Source organism: Peromyscus californicus, unplaced genomic scaffold, assembly GCF_007827085.1.
Source record: "Peromyscus californicus insignis strain IS unplaced genomic scaffold, ASM782708v3 Scaffold_11__1_contigs__length_118956290, whole genome shotgun sequence".
Lineage (NCBI taxonomy): Eukaryota > Metazoa > Chordata > Mammalia > Rodentia > Cricetidae > Peromyscus > Peromyscus californicus.
Genome location: NW_026294402.1, coordinates 11,980,959 through 12,003,421, shown reverse-complemented (window position 1 = coordinate 12,003,421; position 22,463 = coordinate 11,980,959). Strand labels below are relative to the sequence as shown.

The window sequence follows — 22,463 nt, the reverse complement described above, 5'->3', positions numbered from 1 at the left end:
CTGATATTCCACTTGTGCTATGAATGTTGCTAATAGCCAGAGGGGTCTCACTGTAGGTCTGCGTGTGGAAGAAAAGGGTATTTTGGCCGTTGTCTCTTCCCGTCAAAGTGGACCTTCACTCTGTCCTGTATCTGTATCTCCTGTCCCCTTTTCCTCCCCATTACCTTCCTCCTCCCCACTCTGCCCATCTCCTGATCCCTCTCCTCCCCCTTCTCTTTGCTTCCTTTTCTCACTCTTCCCCTCCTCTTCCTTCTTTCCCTCTCCCTCCCCTTCCTCTTTCCTCTTCCTTTTCTTCCTCTTCCTTTCATCCAGTGGTAGAACACCCTGAACCTCACGTGTACTAAAAGCAGCTCACTAACCTACATCTCCATTCCAGGCTTCCCCATCTCTAACCCCCCTTCCTTGTTTTTCTGCCTCTCTCCAGAGACCAACTCCATAAGCATCCTCTGAGCCTTCCCAACAAGAGCCTCCACACCTCAGAAATCTGTTTTTCAGGCTGGGGCATAGCTCAGTGAAGTGGGCATGCTCACAAGCACAAGGTCCTGAGTTCAAAACCCAGCACCACGAAGAAAGCAAGGAGACTTCACATCTCTAAGCACTTGCTTTCTCGAGATCACACTTTTAAAAATAAGACAACTCAGCACAATTCATTGGCCTTGCATGACCTCTCCTGTGATTTCACTTCTTTCTCACCTGCTCGTCTGAGCAGCGCTGGCTGCTGATTGACACCGCAAGTGTCTGGTTTAGTTTAAAGTCATACACAGGGACACTCCTGGAATGCATGCGTTCTGTGCCTCCTAGGGAGAGTTCTCGCTCTCTGAAATGCCGTTTTATATCTTCTCTTTCCTCAAACTCCACCCTGTCTCCAAGCCTGTCTTATGATGTAGCCAGATATCCACGTAAGTATTTTTTAAAGTATTGGTTTTCCAGCACTGACCTCAAGGCCATCCACAACACACAGCACGCGGCTAAGGGATAGCTTTCCCGTCACCTTTCAGAGCTCAACACTTTTGGCTTCTTTGCCCTGGGGTTGCTCCTCATTCCCCAGGAGTCATGTGCTCTTTAGAGCTGCACCACCTGGCAGAGCCTTCTGAGGATCAGGTAGCTCGAACCAGAACCACCAGCACTCACTCCAGGCTGCAAAGCAGGGTGTCCCCAAATGGACTCAGCTTCTCCACGTTGTAAAGGAACTAGGGGTTCTTGGTTTTTAGGGACCCTGTCCTTACCAACTAGGCCACTTGAAGTGGGCCAGACACTGGTTGAGCTCCGGCGGCAGGGCTGAGATGCTGCAGCACTGTTTCTGAGTGTGCCTCTGAGGATGCAATCCTTTCTACAACATCTGAGTCCAGGTCCTTGTCTGGATCCTTTATTTCTCTCCGCCCCTCTGCCCACGTTCAATTAATTGTCTCCTTTAGGTCCCTCCCCACCGCCTCTTGCTAGCACTCGCTGGGTCGCTGGGTCTGGCGGGCGGTGAGGAGGCTGGGTCGGGCGGGCGGTGAGGAGGCGACGACGGGAGTGTCCGAAGGAGTGCTTGTGCCTCTGACAGCTTGGGGATGCCGGAGAACAGCTCTGCGGCCAATTGCTCTGAGGCCGGCCGGCTGGCGGCGCGCCCTAGCTGGTCCGGGTCAGTAGGCGCAGGGCCATCAGGGACTCCCCGGGCTCCTTGGGTGGCTCCCACGCTATCTACAGTGGTCGTTGTCACCACAGCCGTGGATGTCGTGGGGAACCTCCTTGTCATCCTCTCTGTGCTCAGGAACCGCAAGCTGCGGAACGCGGGTAAGTGCCAGCCTTCTCGGGGCTGGGTTCCTTCTGTGCCCTGCCACTGCTTCGAAGCCTGAATCTTAGATCCTTTCGCATCCCACAAACACCCCCACGCTCCCACTTTTCCCCGCTCAGTGCCGGGTGTCTGCATCCATTCATTTCATCCTGGTCCCAAACTTTGTTTCTTTGAAGTTAGGGAAAGTGCTGGTTCCCGGGTGCGAAGCTATGTTGGAACTTGTCTCTAGCAGCTAGCCACCCAGGACACTCTGGACACACTCGTGCCAATGTGAATTGAGCCAAGCTTTTCTTGTTTGTGGCAGAATGTGGGCTCCGAAGGGTTGCATGCTGCTATCCGTGGCATTTCAATGGGGCCCCTTTTGGCCATGGAAGCTCCCAACTTGTAAGAGACACCCCTCTCCCCGCCTGCCAAACTGACCTCACTCACTAGGTAATTAGAAAGCCCTTGCTGGAGGAGAGAGTGGACACTGCATGGATGCGAGCAATGGATGGATGTGAGCATTCTGTTGGGCACTGTGTCAAAAATTCATCTAGTCGCTGGAAGATCCCATTCCAAGCAAGGGTGTCGATTCAGACACTGGCTTTTCTGAATAAAGACAGAGAAATTGTGGGACTCACTGTGAGAACCACAACAATGATTTGGCTAAATCAGGTGGCAATTCTGAAAATATTTTTTTCCTTTCTAATCTATTCCCAGTTCAACCTTTCCCTACAGGGCAACAAAACCAGAGGGAGGGAGAGGCATGTAACTCATCTCCTGACAGGGTACTGAGAAATGCTAGTCAAGTGACCTGCGAGGAACGTCAGGCACCCACTGTTAATTCTGTAATTCTTACCTTGCATGTTAAGGCCAAGTAAAATGGAAAATGGTGTAAATATAAACAGTGGGAAAGCCTAAAGATGACTTTCTAAAATGCCAGGCCATTTGCAAAAGCCATTGCTAGTAATGATTATAAACGTCTTGGGGATCTTAAAGATGGTTCTGAGGATTTTTATCTACAGAGGAAGCCAGAAGGGAAGTGTGAGTTTTTAGTTGTCCTGTGGGAACCCTAACATTGTTAAGGAGCATAAACTTCACACAGTCTCTGGGGCTGATGTTTCCTGAAATACCTTTTCAAGACCTCATTGCAGCTCTGGAAAAGAGACATGTGTTAGCAAAGAGTAAGTTACTGTCAGAATGTGTGTTTGCTGTGTTTTTAATCACACCGCCCTGGCACAGCAGCCTCAAGCATTCATTTTCTAAGCAGGGAGGCAGAAGTTCAGCCACCCCAAGCTTTGTCCTTGTGGGTCAGGGTGCCTAGCCCTCCAGGTCCTCATGCTTCCCTCCTGGACATGCTGGGGCCAGGGAAGCCTCTACGTGCTGATGCTCCCTGTTCAGCCCTTAGCCTGTCTGTCATGAGAGGAATGATTGAGGGAGTGGCCACTGCTGCTTCCTGCCTGTGGACGATGAGAATCCCACTTCTCCTTCACGCCACTTAGGACGGCCCCACCCAGTGATCCCCACAGTTCCCAGCAGCCAGGAATAGAGAGCATGTGGAGTTGCTGGTGCTTCATGCTATTCTTCTGTCTCCTGATGCCTGTGCTGCAGCCCAGCACTAGAGAAACAAACTAGCATGTCCCACGGCAACTTCCACGGTCACGCAATTTAACCAGTGTTTTCTTTCTTTTTTTCCTCCTCCTCCTTCTCCACCTCTTCCTCCTCCTCCTTCTCCTTTTTTCTGAGGTGCTAGGAATGAACCAAAGAATCACATTCATTCTAGGCAAGTGCTCACTATGTGCCATGTGCCCAGCCCTTGTTTGTATGATGGCTGACTTTGTGGGTGACAGTCATTTACTTAATGTAGTATTGGTTTAAACCAAATGACCATGGTAAAGTGATATTTCAAAATGTTCTGAAAACCTCCAACACTGTGAAAAGTGAGCCCCTATTCACTCTTTATCAGTCATTTTTAAAGTGAAGAGTTTACATTTTCCTCAAGAACAACTTGTCTCAGACTTTATACTCAAATCTGTTCCCTTAACCTGTCGATATTGTACAGGTTATGTTTCATTGCTGTGAACAAAGTAACAGAAGAAAGGGAAGGTTAGTTGTGGCTCACAGCTAGAGGGTACAGTCCACGTGGTGGGAAGGGCGGGCCAGGCCAGCGGGAGTGTGAGACAGCGGTCACATTGTCCTCACAGTCAGGAAGCAGGAAGAGGTGAATGCTGCTTCTCAGCTCAGATTCTATCTTCCTTCCTTCCTTTCTTCCTCCCTTCCTTCCTTTCTTTCTTTCTTTCTTTCTTTCTTTCTTTCTTTCTTTCTTTCTTTCTTTCATTTGTTTTTCTCTATGTAACAGCCCTGGCTGTCCTGGAACTCACTTTATAGACCAGGCTGGCCTTGAACCCATAGAGATCCACCTACCTCTACCTCCCAAGTGCTGGGATTAAAGGCATGCGCCATGACGGCCCAGCTCAGCTCAGAGTCTTGTTTTTATTCAGTCTAGGAATCAGTGCATAGATTGGTCCTCCCCACATTTAAGGTGAGCCTTCCCACATCAATTAATGCTATCTACAAACATCTACGTCCTGCAGACATACCCAGAGGTTTGTGCCCTGGGTTATTCTAGATCTTGTCAAGTTGAAAATCAATATCACTATCAACATAAACCTCATGAAATTCTGACTAGAGCATGTAAAGGACATTTATTTCCACTAACCAAGGTGCAAGGCCCATTTGAGGTCTCAGCATGCTTCCCAGGAGACATGAGGCCCCCTTACTGACTCCCACAAGGCCAGCTGTTGTTGTGTGGTGAGTTCCCATTTCAGACAGAACTTGGGGACAGTGGGGGGCAGGTTCAGGGAACTGACCACCAGGAGGGCAGTCAGGTGTGTCTATAAACCAGTGCCTGCCCACCGTGGCTTGTCCCCTCACATTGTGCTTCCTGGAGGCTTGCCAAGCTTAGGGCTCTCCGGGGAGCACGCACAGACTTTTGTCATGTCCACTTCACCTCCACCTTACCTGTATGTATGCCTAGTGGTTTGATCACTTCCTTTCTCCTCAAAAACAGTCTTCTATCAGGTCCTCTCCCCTCTTGTTTTCTCCTCTCCTCTCCTTCTCTCCTAACCTCTCATCTAGCTTCCTCTCCCACCTTCTCCCCTCCTTCACTCTCTTTTCTGGCCTCCAATTCCCCCCCCCTGCCTTACCTACTCTCCCCTACCCTCCCTTACTCTCCCCTGCCCTCCCTTACCCTCCCCTAATCCATGATATCCTCCCCTCCTTTATTTCTCACCTCTCTACTTGCCCTCATAGATGTACACCAAAGTCTCTTGTTTTTTGGTTTTTTGTTTGTTGGTTTGTTTGTTTTTAAAAAGAGTTATCTTAGCCGGGCGGTGGTGGCACACGCCTTTAATCCCAGCACTCGGGAGGCAGAGGCAGGCGGATCTCTGTGAGTTCGAGGCCAGCCTGGTCTCCAAAGCGAGTTCCAGGAAAGGCGCAAAGCTACACAGAGAAACCCTGTCCCAAAAAAAACAAAACAAAAAAAAAAGAGTTATCTTAGTGAGGGTTTTTATTGCTGTGAAAAGACACTATGGCCACGGCAACACTTACAAAGGAACAACATGCATTGGGGTGGCTTGCAGTTCAGAGGTTTCTCCATTATCATCATGGTAGAGCATGGTGGCATGCTGGCAGACATGGTGCTGGAGAAGGAGATGCGTGTTAACATGTCTTGATCTGCAGGCAACAGGAAGTGGTCTGAGATACTGGGCATGGCTTGAACATATATGAGACCTCAAAGCCCTCTTCTACAGTGACACACTTCCTCCAACAAGGCCATACTTACTCCAACAAAGTCACACCTCCCAATAGTGCCGCTCCCTATAAGCTTATGCGGGCCAATTCAATTCAAACTACCACGCCCTTATTTTTGTGTCTCCCCTGATGCTCCCTCTAGCTATCTTGCTTCTCCTGCCCCTTCCCCGGCTTCTAGAACCTTCCTTCCCTGCTATGTGTGACACTCAGAGCCATACTCTCCTGGGACCTCCATTCCCTCACCTTGCCTGATGCAAATCCCTAGCTCTTCCTCCTCCCTTTATCTCCCAGGCACCTAAGTCTTAGGAGTCGTTCTTTTCTTTCATCCCAAATGTTTTTGCTCTATTATAATATTTCTCACTCTGCCCTTTCCTCAACTCTATATCCTGAGAGTTTGAATCCCCCTCATCTCCCCTGGCACACACTTTACAGTGTTTTGGTGGTTTTCCCCACTCCTCTTCCCGGAACTATCTTGCCAATCTCATACCTCCTCCATCCAAAGAACAGTCTCTTCCAGAGTGCAGCCCCCATCTCCAATCAGCTGGGCTACCTCCCCTGCTCACAGCCGGTTGTCAGGTTGCCTGCAGGCCAGGCTGTCCCGTGCACCAGGAGGTCCCCTGCTCTTGCACCTCCTTGGTGTCTACTCCCCTTCCTCAGTCCCCAACTCAGCCATACGTTTGCTATCAACCCTGTGAACGGTGTAGTGAGTGTCACACCCTTCAGGCCCCCATGATACTGTGTGCTCTCCCCGACAGAGTAACTGCCCCCTCATCTCTCTCTTTCCATCCCTTCCTCCCTCCTTCTCTTCCTCCCAGCTTCCTGTCCAGTTGAATAAATACATAGACTTTTGCTCTGCTCTGTCCTCAGAGGCCTGTACACAGTAGAGACCAAATGTCCTTGGGCAAACAGCAGGCACAGAGGGACAGGAGAACTTCTGCTACAGTGGGTGGCAGAGTCCTGGACAGCAGTATTCAGCTCAACACAGCAACTGACAAGTTAATCATTGCTTTGAGCAATGAAAGCTCAAAGAATGCCTCATGCTTTCCTTGGAAGCTGACATCTGGACCAGTCACAAAGGCATGCGCGCCTGCTCTTGCTCCCGGGCGCCTGGAGTCTCTTAGCAGCCTCAGCTGTACCACAGTCTCTAAAACCCTCTTGGTGCATCCTTGATGGTCCATCCTGAGCCACCTTAAGCCGTCTGAAGGGCTGGGGTAGATGGCTCCGTGAGTAAGGTGCCTGTTGTGCGAATGTGAGGGGGAGAGAGTTCGGATCTCCAGCACCCACATAAATGCTGGGGTGGCATGGTGGCCCACCTGTAACATCGGCACTCTGGAGGCAGAGATGGGATCCTTGCAGCAAGCTGGCCAGCCAGACTAGCTGAATCAATCAACGAACACCAAGCTCAGCAAGATACTGTGCCTCAGTGTGTAAAATGGAAATCAATCACAGACACTGATGTCAAGGTTTGCTCTACACACACACACACACACACACACACACACACACACACACACACACACACCCCTATAAAACCTAGATTTCCTGCTACCACCACCATACAGTCCCCAGCACAGAGGCTAGAAAATGGCACCCCTTCTGAGCTGCCAGCCTTCATCTTCTCTCTGCCAGCATTGAGGAATGTACAACAGTGTCCATCACCCCCAGCTTTGTCAACAACTCACCCAGAGTCCCTTGTTACCAATCAGGAGCCATGATCTGACAATGGACTTTTGTGCTCAGCTGTGGTAAGCAGACCGTTTAGACGGTGTTGCTAGTGAATGGGCACTGCCATTTTGAAAATTTTTAGCCATTTGTAAGGCAGAGGGCATCAGTGGCTGACAATTTCCTGGGAAAATATGGAGGGAGTATATTCTGAACATAGGCCCAAATGCAAGGCCTGTTCTCCCCACACGGATGCTTCCGTTAGTGCCCAGTGGCACCCAGGGCTCTCCCCATCCCTTACCCAATCGAGGGCTTTCCTAGGAGGTGCAGGTAAGCTATCCTTCCCCACTGGTACTGTGCAGAGACTGTGGCCAGCCCCTGCCCCTTCCCTATAAGGAAACACAGCATGTGATACCTGAAGAAGGTGGGTGGTCCTGGACAAAGGCACTTGAAGGCCTGGAAGGAAATGTCCAGTAGGCCTGGAGTTCCCGGCCCCAGGAAGACAGAGAAAGAGGAAGCCCCTCCAATCAGCACTTAGCCTGCCCTCAGGAAGATGCCACTCAATGTCAGCTGTCTCTGTTGCTGAGCCAACGAGCAGGATATGGGGCATTTGTTATTAGCTTAAGAACAAACTAGGCCTCCCTGGCCTCCCTCCCCAGTGTTTCTGAGATCTCCAGCCTCACATTTCAGCTCTGAGTACCTTATTATCTTTTCAGTGAGCAAAAATGAACATTTTTTTAAAGTCTGTAATTATGTCTTTAGCTGCATAAGGAAGAGAACTCTTAATCTTCCCTCGTTCTTCCCAGGGAGCTCTCAGTTTCCTGGGGGTCATAGAGAGTTTCCTGTCCAACTGCCTTCATTCATTTCCAAAGCGTGGCTTCCATACATAGACATGATGTCCTTCAGGACACGGCAGACATTGAGCTCGGCTTCTGCAACTCACAGTGTAAAATGTGTATTGCTGAAGAGGTTAAAGTTAGGGAGCAAATGTAGTCTCTGTGCTTGTGGAGTTGGCAATCACCAGGGAACTTCCTACCTTCTTTGCTGTCTTTAGTCATCAGGACTACTGCAGGCAAGGGGTACAGCAGGCTGCAACATCTGTACTTATTTAAGGACACACTGTGAAGTTCCCAGGAGGATTAAATCACCTGACTTCACATGTGTCAGAACACATCCCAACCTGAAACACGGCTGGACAACTCATGTCTTACCTCACAAGGATCCTATTCTGACCCAGGTGTCAAACGCTCAGTTCTTTCAATACAACTAACAGTAAGACAAGAACAATGCTCATAATGATAGTTGACATAACTGTGATGATTAACGTTGTCAGCTTGGCAGAATCAGGAGACAAACCTCTGGGCAGCCTGTGAGGGAGCTGCTTCATTAGGTGAATAGACATGTGAAGACCCGCCCTATCTGTGGGTGGCACCATTTCATGGGCTGCAGTCCAGGACCAAACAAAAAGGAGAGCTGAGCACCAGCATTCACCTCCTTTTGCTTCCTGACTGGAGATGGAATGTGACCCATGCCTTCGCCACCATAATGGACCTCAGAAGCATGAACCGTAGGCCCTCCTTGGAATTGCTTTGATCAGGATATTTTTATCACAGCAACAGAGAGGTAACTAAGGCAGTGACTAGGTATTTCTCAGGTGTCAGAAATCTTCATTTGAGAAAGAGACAGAAACAGGAAGAAGGTGAGTGGGAGGGAAGAGAGAAGAAAGAAAAGGCGTGAAAGTACATGCTACAGTTCAATGAAAACCTACATAAGGTGACCCAGTAACTATAAACAAAACATACACCAATCAAAACAAGGAAAAGGGAAAAACAGAGAATAAAAAAATTAAATTCTACAATCCTTTCTCTGAGGGATATTCCTGCCCAAGTGTTACTCTGTCTCTCTTTCCTTGAAGACAAAGCTAATTGAGAGAATAAGCCATCACTTTATTCTCCCACAAAGAGCAGAGTTCACCTAGCTGACATCTTGGCTGATGTGCTCGCTGCCAAGCCCGGTGTCCTGTTTCTGCCCTTCACTTGTGATGAAGACCAGTTCTCTGCACCCTTGCCTTTTACCCCACTTCCATCCCCCCCTCTCTTGTCTTCTGGCCTTCTCCAGCCTTCTCTGTTACAGATTTATATAACAGAGCACCTGCTTCTTCATCTAGGAGATCTAAATTGTCAGGTTAAACACGCAGGATTCTTACAAGAAGTACCGAGTGCATACCATTGAGTCTGGTGGCACATCCACTGTCCTCGGTCACTATTGCATTTGTTAAAGTAAAAGATGGTGCTCATCATCACATTTCCACAGAAGCTGATCTCTTCTGATGATTGTGAAGAATGTTTGGTGACATTATACCAGTTATTCTTTCAAACACATACTTCTTATACTCTTAAATACATCTTCCTTGGTATTTTCCTGTACACTTTTAATTTATATAACTAAGGAAAGAACAACTTTATCTCAGCCTTTCTATGAGTCATCCTGACGCCCTGAGGGTTTTGCGTAAACAACAGGACTTTGGAAGAAAACAATTTCTACCCTCCAGGAATTTGAGAACATAATGAGATTACCTTACATGTATCCATTGCTCCGGTACTTGTGAGGAAACCAACTTTCTAACGAATTATCTGCTCAATCTTCTCAAAATTGCTTACACCCAAAACGTTATTAGAATGCCTCACATGATTCATGTTGACGTTACTGTTGCTTAGGACCTTTCACTGTAAGATTCTGTTTGGAGGTGCACTGCCATTCTTGGGTAGGAGCGATCTGGTCGAAGGGCTTGGGGGAATTGTTCAGCCTGACTAACACCATCCCTCTTCATTGTCTGACGTGGAACTTTCCCCACCTTGTTGCTGTGGCCTGGACTACCTGGGTTACTGTTTCTCTGTGTTGGTGCATCATAACAGGTCTTTCTCTGAGCACCATGCCATATCTTTCCTGTGTATGGAAGAGGACAGATGTACTGTACATCAAATAAAGGATGGAGGAAGACTTTGACGTGAAAGTGGTTAGCCTGTTGGCCAGCGTGGGTCGGCTGTGGACTTCCCTCACTGTGCCCTGCTTTCATTTGTTGACTGTCTTCTCTGTGAGGGAATAAATGCCCCTGGGTTGCTCACCCACTTCTCTAAGTTCCCAGCACAGTCAGAACTGCTATGAGGAGGTTCTCGGGGGTCCCTGCTGAATAACTGACTGGCTCAAGTAAACACTGACTTGAAGCTCCATGCCCAAGAGCATTTTAAACACAAGGAAACTCTTCCGAGTTCAGAAGGTGAACAAAGGAGTGGCTGGGGACAGGGGTGGCTTTGCCTTTCAGAGTTCTGTCTGATGAAGACTAGACAGTGTAGCGCTGACCACCTCCTCAGAAACAGAATTCCCAGAAAGGAGATGGGATAAGAAGCCACTGTGTAGTGTAAAGTAGTGTGCTTTACCTGTGAATAATGAGGGCTCTGCTTCAGAGACCACAACCCTGTGGTGGCGGCCCCTTCCCACTGTCACAGCTTGTCTGGCGGAGGCAGGCAGGATGAGTCACTCCAAGACTGGTATATGAATGTTTATTACAAGCCATTGCACACAACGCAGAACAGAGCTACAGGCTGGCTGGTTGATCTTTCACCTGGCTGGGGAAGAAACTGATGCAGCAGGGATCTCCGCCCAAATATCATCCTGAGAGACTCCAGCATCTCAGCATCTCACAGATGGCCGTCAATGTAAGATCGGCAGTCACCTAATTGGGATTCATGCCAAGAAAGCTAGAAGACAGTAGGACCGCTGGGCAGATGACTCTCCAGCAGGGATTGGTGGATTTCAGCCTTTTAGGAACAGCCGGCTTAATAGGGGGGAGTAATTGAATCACTTTCCACGTAGAGCTAACGTGTTCTGCTCGCCATTTACAAGCTGTTTGCAGCCTCTGGGGCATTATTAGGGGACAAGCCGCATTAACACAGCGGTGCCTGCCTTAGCTTTCCCAGAGAAACAGCTGGCAGAGCTGGCACCAGCTTCCAGCCACTTTTGACTTTTTCTGTCACATTCGTACATTCCAAGAGACTGTTTGCTGTCCATCCAGAAACCATCAGGATCTGCAGCAACCAACCTTCCTGTGTTGGTGAAAGGGGGGTGTTCACTACAAAAACAACACTGTGAAGAGTTATGGGGGTTCTCCAGCAGGAGAGGGGGTTGGTGAAGAAATCACAGAGAAAGTTCAATCATTGCCCAAATGCCCAATATCAGAAATGGGCAGAACTAAGTGTACCTCAGACTCCTCCCACCTCCAGCACCTCCTCCAAACTTCAAAAGGAGCCTTAAAATCCCAGAATAAAGCAATTCTTATCCTAACTGGGTTGTGAGAAGCAGTCCCTGCTTCTGGGAACTCAGAACAGTTTGAAGTGGTGCATCAGCTGCTTTCCTAGTTACTTTGACAAGACACGTCCCACAGGAGACTTGAGGACAAAAGGGTTGAGCCGTAACTGGTGGGAGTGTGGCTCATCATGGTGGGAAAGGGACAGTGCAGGTCATGACTCACAATCACACCTCAGTGACAGAGAGAGGCAACGGATCCTCAGTCTGGGATCCCGGCCCATGGGATGCTGCCACCCATATTCAGCGTGCGTCTTCTCTGCTCAGCTGCCCTAACCTAGAAACACTCTCAAGACACACCTAGAGATGTGTCTGTCCCTTGAGTGGTTCTGACTCTGCCAGACTGACTAAGAAGATGAACTGTCACGGCCAGAAAGCCAAAGGCTGCTGCTGATGGTGGGGACAACCACCAGGACTGAAAATGAAACTCCAAGACGCCAACCAGATCTGCCACATGGCGCACAGGTCCTCAGATGTGCGTTTCTCACCTTGAAGGAACAACTGGAAAGAAAATGAGTCTTAACCCACAAAGTAACTAAAACCCTCAAATAACAGAGCAGGATGAAAGGCAGCAGAGCGTGCAGGATACACCATCCCTAGACAACCTCCCTGTGTGGTCCTCAGACCCCGGGCCACGCTCCCTCTCACCCCACACTTCTTGCCAGAGTTCACTGGCAACCTCTTACATCCCCTGGCCCTCTTCGATCCTGTCCTGGCTCTGGATGCCAGTGTAGCCCTGAGGTCCTGATAACTTCCTTAGTATGATGGGACTTATTTTCTCTCAGTTCTGCGCTGGACTGACCTGGGGCTTTTGAGATGAAAATAGGCACTTCTCCAGGTCCCTGCCCAAGGCACTCTATACCACCCAGTCTTCTGACAGGGTGAGTATGTGTGTTGGGACTAGGGTAGGCTGGAGGCAGCCCTTTCCCAAGCTGTGTTTTGACACATGCAAGTGGAGTGTGCTTCATGTGAAGGTCTGACAGCTGAACCTGTAACTGTTAGGCTCTAACCCACCCATTTCCTAGACCTCAGCCTGTCCTCTTCCTTCCCTGATGCTCTGAACCCTCAGGTGGGATGAGGACAGGTGGGGGTGGGTGGAGCTATAGGAGAAGGACAGATTTTGAGGTGGGTGGAGCGCCTATGTCCTGGGCAACTTGTAAGTTCCTTTTACAAATGCAACCTGCCTTCCCACTGCATCTGTCTGACGACAAGCAGCATGCATTTGTCACCTGGGCCAGATGCCTGAAAACATTATGCCCTGTGTACACTATGCCAGCAAATGCTCAGAAAACACAAGGCTTGGTGGGGGAAATGGTGTTAGGGAAGGGAACTGCTCACGCCCTGAGCTCCATGTTGGAACCCTCCAGGTTCCTGGTGCTTCATTCGGGGCACTGGTGTTCTCAGACAGCGAATCTGGATGAGCAAAGGTGACTCTTCAGGAGTGAACTGTCTCCTTCCTCCCTGGGACTCGAGCTACGTTCCTGGATGGCTGTGTGGCTTCCTGAGGCTCTGGCTGGCTGAGCTGATGATAAACTACCAAGGGTTCCATTCAGAGGAGACAGCTCAGAAAGTCAGGGAATGTGCAGGCAAAGTAGGAATCGCCACCACTCCTTTCCTCCAGGACTATGGGCCAAGAGGACAACAGTCACGTCCCTGTGTGTCTTAGTTAGGTTTCTTTTGCTGTGATAAAACACCATGACCAAAAGCAACTTGGGGAGGAAAGGGTTTATTTCAGCTCCCATGTCCTGATTACAGTCCTTCATAAAGGGAACTCAAGAAGGGAAACTGGAGGCGGAACTAAGGCAGAAGCCGTAGGGGAACACTGCTTCCTGTCTTGCTCCCGATGGCTTCCTTCCTACAGCTGGCTCAGCCAGCTTTCTTACACAACCTGCCAAGCACTGGCACTGCCCAGAGTGGTCTGGGCCCTCACACATCACTCGTGAGTCAAGGAAATGCCCCCACAGACTTGCCTAGAGGCCAATCATATGGAGGCATTTTCTCAATTAAGATTCCCTCTACCCAGATATGTGTAGGTTTCTGTCAAGTTGACAAAAGCCAACCAGAACACCATGCCTCTATACCTGTCCTAGAAGCAGTTATTTGAGACCACTCACTCCACTGGGCATTGCTCTCATTATCACACCTACCACAAAGTAGGGTAATTATCAATGCTTTGCAAGTTACCAAAGGGAACCAGTGAGCGCTTGAGTAGACAAGTACGGATGCAATTTGAGTCCTCGACTCTGTCTCTAAATGCCATTGGTTTCCACTCCCAGAGATGATGAAAGCAGTTTAGAGAAGCATAAAATGTTGTGTGCATATCTGTGTATCGTGTGTGTGTGTGTGTCTGTGTGTGTGTGTGTGTGTGTCTGTGTGTGTGTGTCTGTGTGTGTGTGTGTGTGTGTCTGTGTGTGTGTGTGTGTGTGTGTGTGTGTGTGTGTGTGTGTGTGTGTGTGTGTGGTTTCTGTGTGGAAATTCACAAGCATGTGTGAGTACAGAAACCAGAGGTGAACCTTGGATATCATTCCTGTATTCTCAGGTGCCATCCACCTTATGCTTCAAACAGGATCTCTTAAGAATGTGGAGCTCACTGATTAGGCTAGACAGCTAGTCAACGAGCACCAGGACTCTGCCTGTCTTTCCCTGGAATTATAAGAATTATCCCTACGCCTGGCTATTTTTCTTTTTAAAGTGTGGGGTCTGGGAATCAAACTCAGGTGTCGTGCTTGAGTTACAAGCATTTTACCCACCAAGCGATTTCCCTCCACCCCCATAAATAATGAACACGAAATGTGGGGCCTCTTCTAACTGCTAACCTGTGTTTCCTGCTTCAGGTAACCTGTTTGTGGTGAGTCTGGCCTTGGCTGACCTGGTGGTAGCCTTGTACCCTTACCCACTGATCCTGGTGGCCATTGTCCATGATGGTTGGGCCCTTGGAGAGGCCCACTGCAAAGCCAGTGCCTTTGTGATGGGCCTGAGTGTCATTGGCTCTGTCTTCAACATCACAGCCATTGCTATCAACCGCTATTGGTGCATCTGTCACAGTGCAACCTACCACCGCGTCTGCAGTCATTGGCATGCCCCCCTTTACATCAGCCTCGTCTGGCTCCTCACTCTGGTGGCCTTGGTGCCCAATTTCTTTGTGGGGTCCCTAGAGTATGACCCACGCATCTATTCCTGCACCTTCATCCAGACAGCCAGCACCCAGTACACTGCGGCCGTGGTGGCCATCCACTTCCTCCTTCCAATTGCTGTGGTATCCTTCTGCTACCTGCGAATCTGGGTGCTGGTGCTCCGGGTCCGAAGGAAGGCCAAGGCTGAGAGTAAGCTGCGCCTGAGGCCTGGTGACTTGCGCAGTTTCCTAACCATGTTCGCAGTGTTCGTGGTTTTTGCCATATGCTGGGCCCCCCTCAACTGCATCGGCCTTGCAGTGGCTATCAACCCAGAGGCGATGGCTCTCCAGGTCCCAGAGGGGCTCTTTGTCACCAGCTACTTCCTAGCTTACTTCAACAGCTGCCTTAATGCCATTGTCTACGGGCTCCTGAATCAGAACTTCCGCAGGGAATACAGGAGGATCCTCTCAGGCCTCTGGAACACTGGGTGCTGCTTCCATGATGCTTCCACATGTTGCCTTGCTGAGGAGCTGCGGAACCCAGCACTGCCTGCTGCCGGGGCTCCCACGCCTGTCCAGGAGGGTGCTCTCTAGTCTGCATCAAGTACATGGACCTAGCAGCAAAGCTTTGAAGTGGGGGAGTATAACCTGTGTCACAGTGTTGTGCATAAACCTGCTCACATCACAGCCCACAACTGGGGAAGTCTGGCAGGTGGCCACAAGCACAAACCTGCAGACACTCCTGGTACCAGGTAGGACACTGGATTCCAAAGGGCTGGGGCAGAAGTCAGACCCTACCCATGAGATGCTGTTTTCCCTGCCACATTGAGCTGTTACCAATGTTATCCCTTCCTTGAAGGGCCAGCAGGAAGAGATCTCTTTTGAATACCTGGGCTGAAAGAGAAAAATCTACAGTACTGAAGGTGGGTGACTTCCAGGGACCCAGGAAAAAGGCAGCCACAGAGGGTCCTACCCATCAACCTTTCCTGCACATCACAAATGTACCACACCACATACTATATCCATATCCATCACACACATGTACATCAGACACACACCACATACTGTATCCACATCCACCACACATATATACCAGACACACATCACACACATGTACATCAGACACACACCACATACTGTATCCACATCCACCACACATAATATACACCAGACATATCACACACATATACATGAGACACACACCATGCATACTCACACACCGTGTGCATATACACCAGACACATGCATACCAAGCACAACCATATACCACATAAATAAATATATATATATATATATATATATATATATATAACAAGATTAACACCACACATATACATACTACGTACATATACACCAGAAACACACCACACTCATATACACCAGACACATACCCACAAAACACACACCACATATACACAAAACATTCACCACATACAAACACAGCATACAAATAACACATATGCACACCATGTTGTTTTCTTCAGATATTAATTGAAGGTGCTTGGTGAGTGTGGTCCAGCAGGAGAACCATGATTCCTGCCCTCTGGGTGGTCAGTCTATTGACAGACTGCTATAAGCAAAAGTTGGAAGGTGTTTTCTTTGTACCAGTCACTGTAATGAATGCTTGGTATGTACTATCATATCTAATCCTTTCAAAATTCTTGGAAATGGATACTAGTATGTGTTTGTGGAGTAAGAAACTGAAACTCAAAGAACTTAACTGATTGGGTGAGTCCAAAAAGGTGCTAAGTTCAAAGGTAGATATGGAGCCAGGCCTGTCAGCACCCCACCCTGCCCCTGCAGACTTGGGAACAAGTAGCAGAGATGCACTGAGCTAGGTTAAGTACCTTATATGCGTGTCGTCCACAGGGAAGGACAGCTACCTCAGCTGGCCATGCGGCTTCCCTGGAGGCAGAACAAGGGGACTCTGCTGTGCTGCCGGCTCAGCTCTGTACCACATCTTCACTTTCCCTGAAGTAGGAAAAATCCAGCCCAGGTTGAGAGCCTAGACACCTAGTTACCTGGGCATTCCTTAAAAATGTGAATTTCCTGGACCCTGCCAATGATTCAGTTGTGAAAATCAGAATCTGATATTAGGGAACCACTAATGGAATGATTGGGGAAATGTGTGGCACCTTTGGTGACTGAGGGTGGATATTCTCACTTAGGGAACTCCACAGTTCACACCTCAGTCTCACAAAGCCCCCTGAAACACCACAGGTGGGTGGAAATCAAAGTTGACCTACTTAGGAAGATGTGACTCTGGCCTCCTCTCTCCAGACACCAGACACAGAGGTTTCCTGTGACCCCAGCTCTGAAAAAGAGGGAGTCATCACTTGCTTGCCAACAGCGTGACCCTCCCCCTCTGATCATCTGTGTCTCCTACTGCTAAATGTGTGCGCATACTCAGTAAATACAGGCAGAAGGAATACAATCTCCCTTCGTTTTCTCAGCCCATCAGTGTCGCCAGTCCTGGCATGTAAGTCTAATAACCAGGACCTTTTCTTGTGTTTCTAGGATGAACCAGTGTCCTAGAGAACAAAAGAAGGTAGAGAAAGCCAGAGCATCAGGCCATGATGTGCATACTCCATGGAATGGTCTCAGACCACCGGCTCTGAGTTTAAACAAACACAGTCATTCAAAGGGCGTAGAGATGACTCACCTTCTGCTTGACGGACCCTACAGTCTCTGCAAAGATGCTTCCCAGCCATCTTCTTCCTGTGACCTTCCGTGGAACACCTGTCTTGAACTCTCGAGGAAACTCTCAGCCTTCAAGGGACCTCAAGTTCAGGTGCAGACTTCTAAATGGGTTGACCTCTGAGGTCATCCAGCACGTTGGCCACCATGGATCAGGACACACACATGTACACCTATACCTTGTCAGAAACACACTTGGAACACAGAAAGTCACAAGAGACTGACAAGTTTTCCTTAACAAATAATAGCCAATCAGATATGCTACAAATCATTCGTTACAAAATAAAACATTAGTATGCAAAAATAAATAAATAAAGTAAAATCTGAACTGTTTACATTTTCCAAGGTGGAGACAGTTTTAAGATAGGATCTCATATAGTCCAAGCTGGCCTTGAATTAGTTATGTAGCTAGCTGAAGATGGCCTTGAACTTCTGATCTTCCTGCCCCCTCTACTTCCTGGGTGCTGGAATTACAAGCTTGCTGGCTGCTACACTTGGCTCAGAGGAGCAAATTTTAAAATGTGCTGTGTGCCAATGTCAAGTATGAACTCAGTGTACAGCAGAGCACTAGGAAACTTCCATGTGCAAGACTGCAACCTTCTCCACATAAGCCTACTTCCTGCTCTGGGGAGTGATTTCTTTGGAAGCTCTACTTGAGTTCATGCAGTACATGCCCTTCTGTGAGTGGACTATTCACACGGGATAATGTCCTGTAGGTTCTTTTGTGGTTTTGCTTACAGTGATATTTCCTTCCTGTGTAAGGAAGAATGGCCAACCTACTGTCCATCTCCACCACACCGAACTGGCACTGTGACCCAGCAATTGCAGTTCTGAATATCCACCAAGAAGAGGTGTGGTCAAGATTTCAGTGACTTATGTGCACACCTGTGTCCGTGGTGGTATTGTCAAAACAGCCATGATGTGGAAATGGCTGCGCTATCCAAATGTTCAGATACTACTGGGCACTTCAGTGAATTTCAACTGTTGGTTCCATTCTTAGTGTTTGGGGAACTGTCACGCTGTTTGCCAAAGTGGCTCCATGACTTAAGTCCAGCAAAAGTGCTGATACTCCAGCTCCCACACCTCCTTGCTAACAATGGCTACTTGTTTCACTTTCCGCTTTTTCATAATGACTACCATCCTAGAAGATCGGGAGTGACTGTAGCACGAATCTTAAAAGGTCTTATTAATAAGAACAAACCTGAAGCCAGGTATTGGGGTGAACACTGGAAGATCAGAGAAGCAGAACAAGCCACATCCTCACCTCGCCAATTCCTCAGCTGATCCTGTTTCCTCAGATTGGAAGCCTCTGGGTCCTCACCCGAATGGATCTCAGCTGAACTGCTGCTAAAAGCTAAAAGCTTAACTAACTTCTAGTTCCTGGTCCTCACGCCTTATATACCTTTCTGCTTCCTGCCATCACTTCCTGGGATTAAAGGCGTGTGTCACCATGCCTGGCTGTTTCCAGTGTGGTTTTGAACTCACAGAGATCTAGACAGATCTCTACCTCTGGAATGCTAGGATTAAAGGTGTGTGTGCCACCATTTTCTGGCCTCTGTATCTAGTTGCTGTTCTGTTCTCTGACCCCAGATAAGTTTATTAGGGTGCACAATATTTTGGGGAACACAATATCACCACACGTGACTGCAGCTTTTATTTGAATTTACCTACTACTCAGTGATTCTGAGCACCTTTTTGGAATCCTGTTGCCCATTCTTGCATGTATTTAAGCTCAGCTATAGACTGAACATTTACGCCTCTACCCCAGACATCTCAAAGACCCATTCCCAGTGTGAATGGATCTTGAGGAGACACTGGGAGAAGCAATTAGCTCATGAGGGCAAAGACCCAGTGACCACAATTGTCACTGCTGTAAACTGAGACCTCTGAGAGCTCGCTGCCTCTTCTGCCACATGAACTCAAGAGAGAAGAGTCAAGCTGCAGCCTGGATCGAGGACTCCTCGGGTTGTGCAACCACCAGAAACTAACTTCTGTTGTTTTTAAAGCACATAGTCTGTGGTATTTCATAATAGCTGCTAAGCCAAATGAAATAAAGTATTCTGTCTGTCTCCCTGTCTCTGTCTCTGTCTCTGTCTCTGTATCTCTCTCTCTCTCTCTCTCTCTCTCTCTCTCTCTCTCTTTAAACTTTGGGATGTTTTGCTTTGGTTTTGACTTTGATTTTGGTAATGACTTAGAGTTACCTTCAAAACTGCATGTTCTATTACTTTTAAGAAGCAATAATATTACACATATATACATGCATTCTTTAGTGATCAGACTAATTAGCAAACATAACCATCACCTCAAAGTCTCATTTCTTTGTGTTAAGATCATTAAGAATCTTAACTCTTCTATTTTGAAATATATGCAACAGCTATTATTACTTGGCATCATCTCACTGTGTGACAGAACACCAGAGCTTAGTCTCCTTGTCCAACAGTGACATTGTACCCATTGATTCACAGGACTCCTGGGAGTTTCTTTACTGTTACAGATATTAACCCTTACAAGATCAGTGGTTTACAGAACATTTTCACAATTCCATGGGTTATCTGCTCACTCTGTTTCCTTTGCTCTGCAAATGGTTTTCAGCTTGATACCATCCTTCTTATCTATTTTGTTTTTGTTGTTTGTGATTTTTATATCATATCAGAGAAATGATTGTTCAGACCAATGAGACTCCCTCACCCACACACACATTTTCCTCCAGGAGTTTTGTAGCTTCAGATCTCATATTTAAGCCTAGTCCATTTTGAGTTGACATTTGCACATGGGATAAAACAGCTGTCTAAAGGGTGAGGAAATGCTACATTCAAACTTAAATAAAGAAAAAAAAGTGAGTATGACAATAACCTAGAAATCTTAAGATGTGATCAAGAAACCAAACCAACAGGGAAAAGCCCATGGAGCTCTGCCCTACACAGAGAATGACAGAAAACTGAAATAATCCAGGAGTGAGAAAGGTGGTCCTCCCAGGGAAGAGCACACCCATCGGTTTTCCAGTGCCAAATGGTTGGCCATGAAAATTCACAAGTAACATTACATAGACTGAGCATGTTATATTTAGGAATGCATGAGTATACATATAGATATATGCATGCATAACAATTGATGAAAAATAGGCCATGAATTTACAGAGATCAGGGAAGGGTTTGGAGGAAAGATAGGGAAGGAAGAAATATTGTAATTATAATCTCAAAATGAAGGAAAAAAAGCTAAACCTAAGAATCCATGAATGAAAAGGCAGTGAAGTAGAAACTAAAGGCATGCTACCAGCCTCAGGAATGGAGTCAGAATTCAGCTGAATATAGTGAAGCTACACCTGGAAGAATCAGGGAATTCTTCCAGAGGAACCCAAATCTTAAGGAGTATTTGGTGTTGTTTGGCTTTTTCGGTTTTTTGTTTTGTTTTGTTTTGGTTTGGTTTGGTTTTCCTGACACGGTTTCTCTGTGTAGCTTTGGTATCTATCCTGGATCTTGCTCTGGAGACCAGGCTGGCCTTGAACTCACAAAGATCCGCCTGCCTCTCCCTCCTGAGTGTTGGGATTAAAGGCATGCGCTGCCACCACCTGGCTCAGCTTTTAATATAGCTGTTCTTTCTATGAATTTCTTATGCACTCTCATACCTTCCCTAAGAACTTCTAACAGTGTACTTTATCTCTAGAATCCAAAGCCAAAAGACAGACAGGACAAAGCATTTCAGACCAACTTCTGAGTCTCCTGAATTAAGGTAAACACCCTTATGAAGACACTGCCAGACCTAGGAGACAGGCGAACTTAAGTGCACAGCTTTGCTTTTTGTGCAAATGCAGCTCAGACCCTCCTTTCTCTTACAGCCCTAGCAGCATTCCAGAGCAATTGACTCAGAACAAAAGGTTTTTTCTGCATTCCAGGTGCTGTGAAGCCATGAGGCAGGTTTCCTAGCTCCAAGCAGAGTTACCCCGCCCTGTCAGTACAAGGTGAACACATTTATGATAAACTCGTAATATTTCACCTAACCACTTATAAGAATATATTCTGAGCACATAAATTCCCTTTCTAACTTATTCCAGGCCTTATTTTGACCCCACCTCCTCTATTCACTCCCCTTTTGGGTTGCAAATGAAGCTGTCTATCACTGCTCTTGTTAGGGCCTTGGAAGCCTTGCACTGTATTGTAGGAGTTACTGCTTGCAAGGTCATAGACTGGTTCTGGGAGAGGAATGGAAGGAACCAAGATGGAAAGAAATGAAGATGAAGATGAGGCAAAAAGAGCTTAGTTAGAACTAGGATAGGACAGAGAGGAGCTAAGTAGGAGTACAGAATTGGTGCTGTGTAGATAGAATTTAATCTCAGAAGAATAAAGTAGACGGATGAAAGAGCTTGGTGTACTTAGAATCATTCCCTCAGATTATTCTCAACATTGGTAGTGTCTCTTCTGGACCCCTGGAAAGGAGACTAGAGGGACTGGACCCCAAAAGTTTCCAATAAAGGCATAGAGAATCTATTCAATAAAATTAAAGCAGAAATTCCCCATAAATCTAAAGAAATAATGGACATCCAAGGACAAGAAGCATTTAGAACCAAAAATAAACATGACCTCAAAATGACCTCTCCACAACATATTGTAGTCAGAATGCCAAAAATACAAAGCAAGGAAATAATTTTAAAAGCTGTAAGGGACCCGGGCAGTGGTGGCGCACTCAGGAGGCAGAGGCAGGCAGATCTATGAGTTCGAGGCTAGCCTGGGCTATAGAGTGAGTTCCAGGAAAGGCACAAAGCTACACAGAGAAACCCTGTCTTGAAAAACAAACAAACAAAAAAAAGAAATAAAAGGGATGTATAGGAAATGAAGAAGTCAAAGGATTTTATGAATAGATGTCATAATTCAGTACTTGAATGATGCTGAATACTCTACCAGAAAACTCTCATACTTGATACACACCTTCAGCAGAATAGCAACACACAGCAATCAGCCTTTCTATATACTAATGATAAATTTTCCAAGAAAAAAAGTAAGAAAAATATATCATTCACAAGAACTTCGTAATATGTATAAAGTCATATGTATTAAACCTAATTAA

At 47.3% G+C, this 22,463-nt stretch overlaps 1 protein-coding gene across 3 annotated transcripts; it reads left to right on the top strand.

The window, feature by feature from the left end:
• Positions 1 to 357: 357 nt before the first annotated feature.
• Positions 358 to 19,471, top strand: Mtnr1b (melatonin receptor 1B). 3 transcript variants are annotated; one of them, XM_052752965.1, is made up of 4 exons: positions 358 to 1,776; positions 14,428 to 15,457; positions 15,565 to 15,628; positions 17,223 to 19,471. In XM_052752965.1, exons 1-2 carry the CDS (start codon positions 1,554 to 1,556, stop codon positions 15,297 to 15,299), a joined length of 1,095 nt encoding a protein of 364 aa, XP_052608925.1. In that variant the 5' UTR covers positions 358 to 1,553; the 3' UTR covers positions 15,300 to 15,457; positions 15,565 to 15,628; positions 17,223 to 19,471. The 3 variants fall into 3 exon arrangements, with proteins under 3 accessions (XP_052608925.1, XP_052608934.1, XP_052608915.1); XM_052752974.1 differs by lacking the exon at positions 15,565 to 15,628; XM_052752955.1 differs by having other exon boundaries at positions 14,428 to 15,628.
• Positions 19,472 to 22,463: the final 2,992 nt, after the last annotated feature.

Bases quoted from the DNA above. Each gene is read 5' to 3' on its own strand.
- Mtnr1b (XM_052752974.1), top strand. From the start codon at position 1,554: ATGCCGGAGAACAGCTCTGCGGCCAATTGCTCTGAGGCCGGCCGGCTG. The intron at 1,777-14,427 runs GTAAGTGCCAGC...TTCCTGCTTCAG, and splicing joins CCGCAAGCTGCGGAACGCGG to GTAACCTGTTTGTGGTGAGT.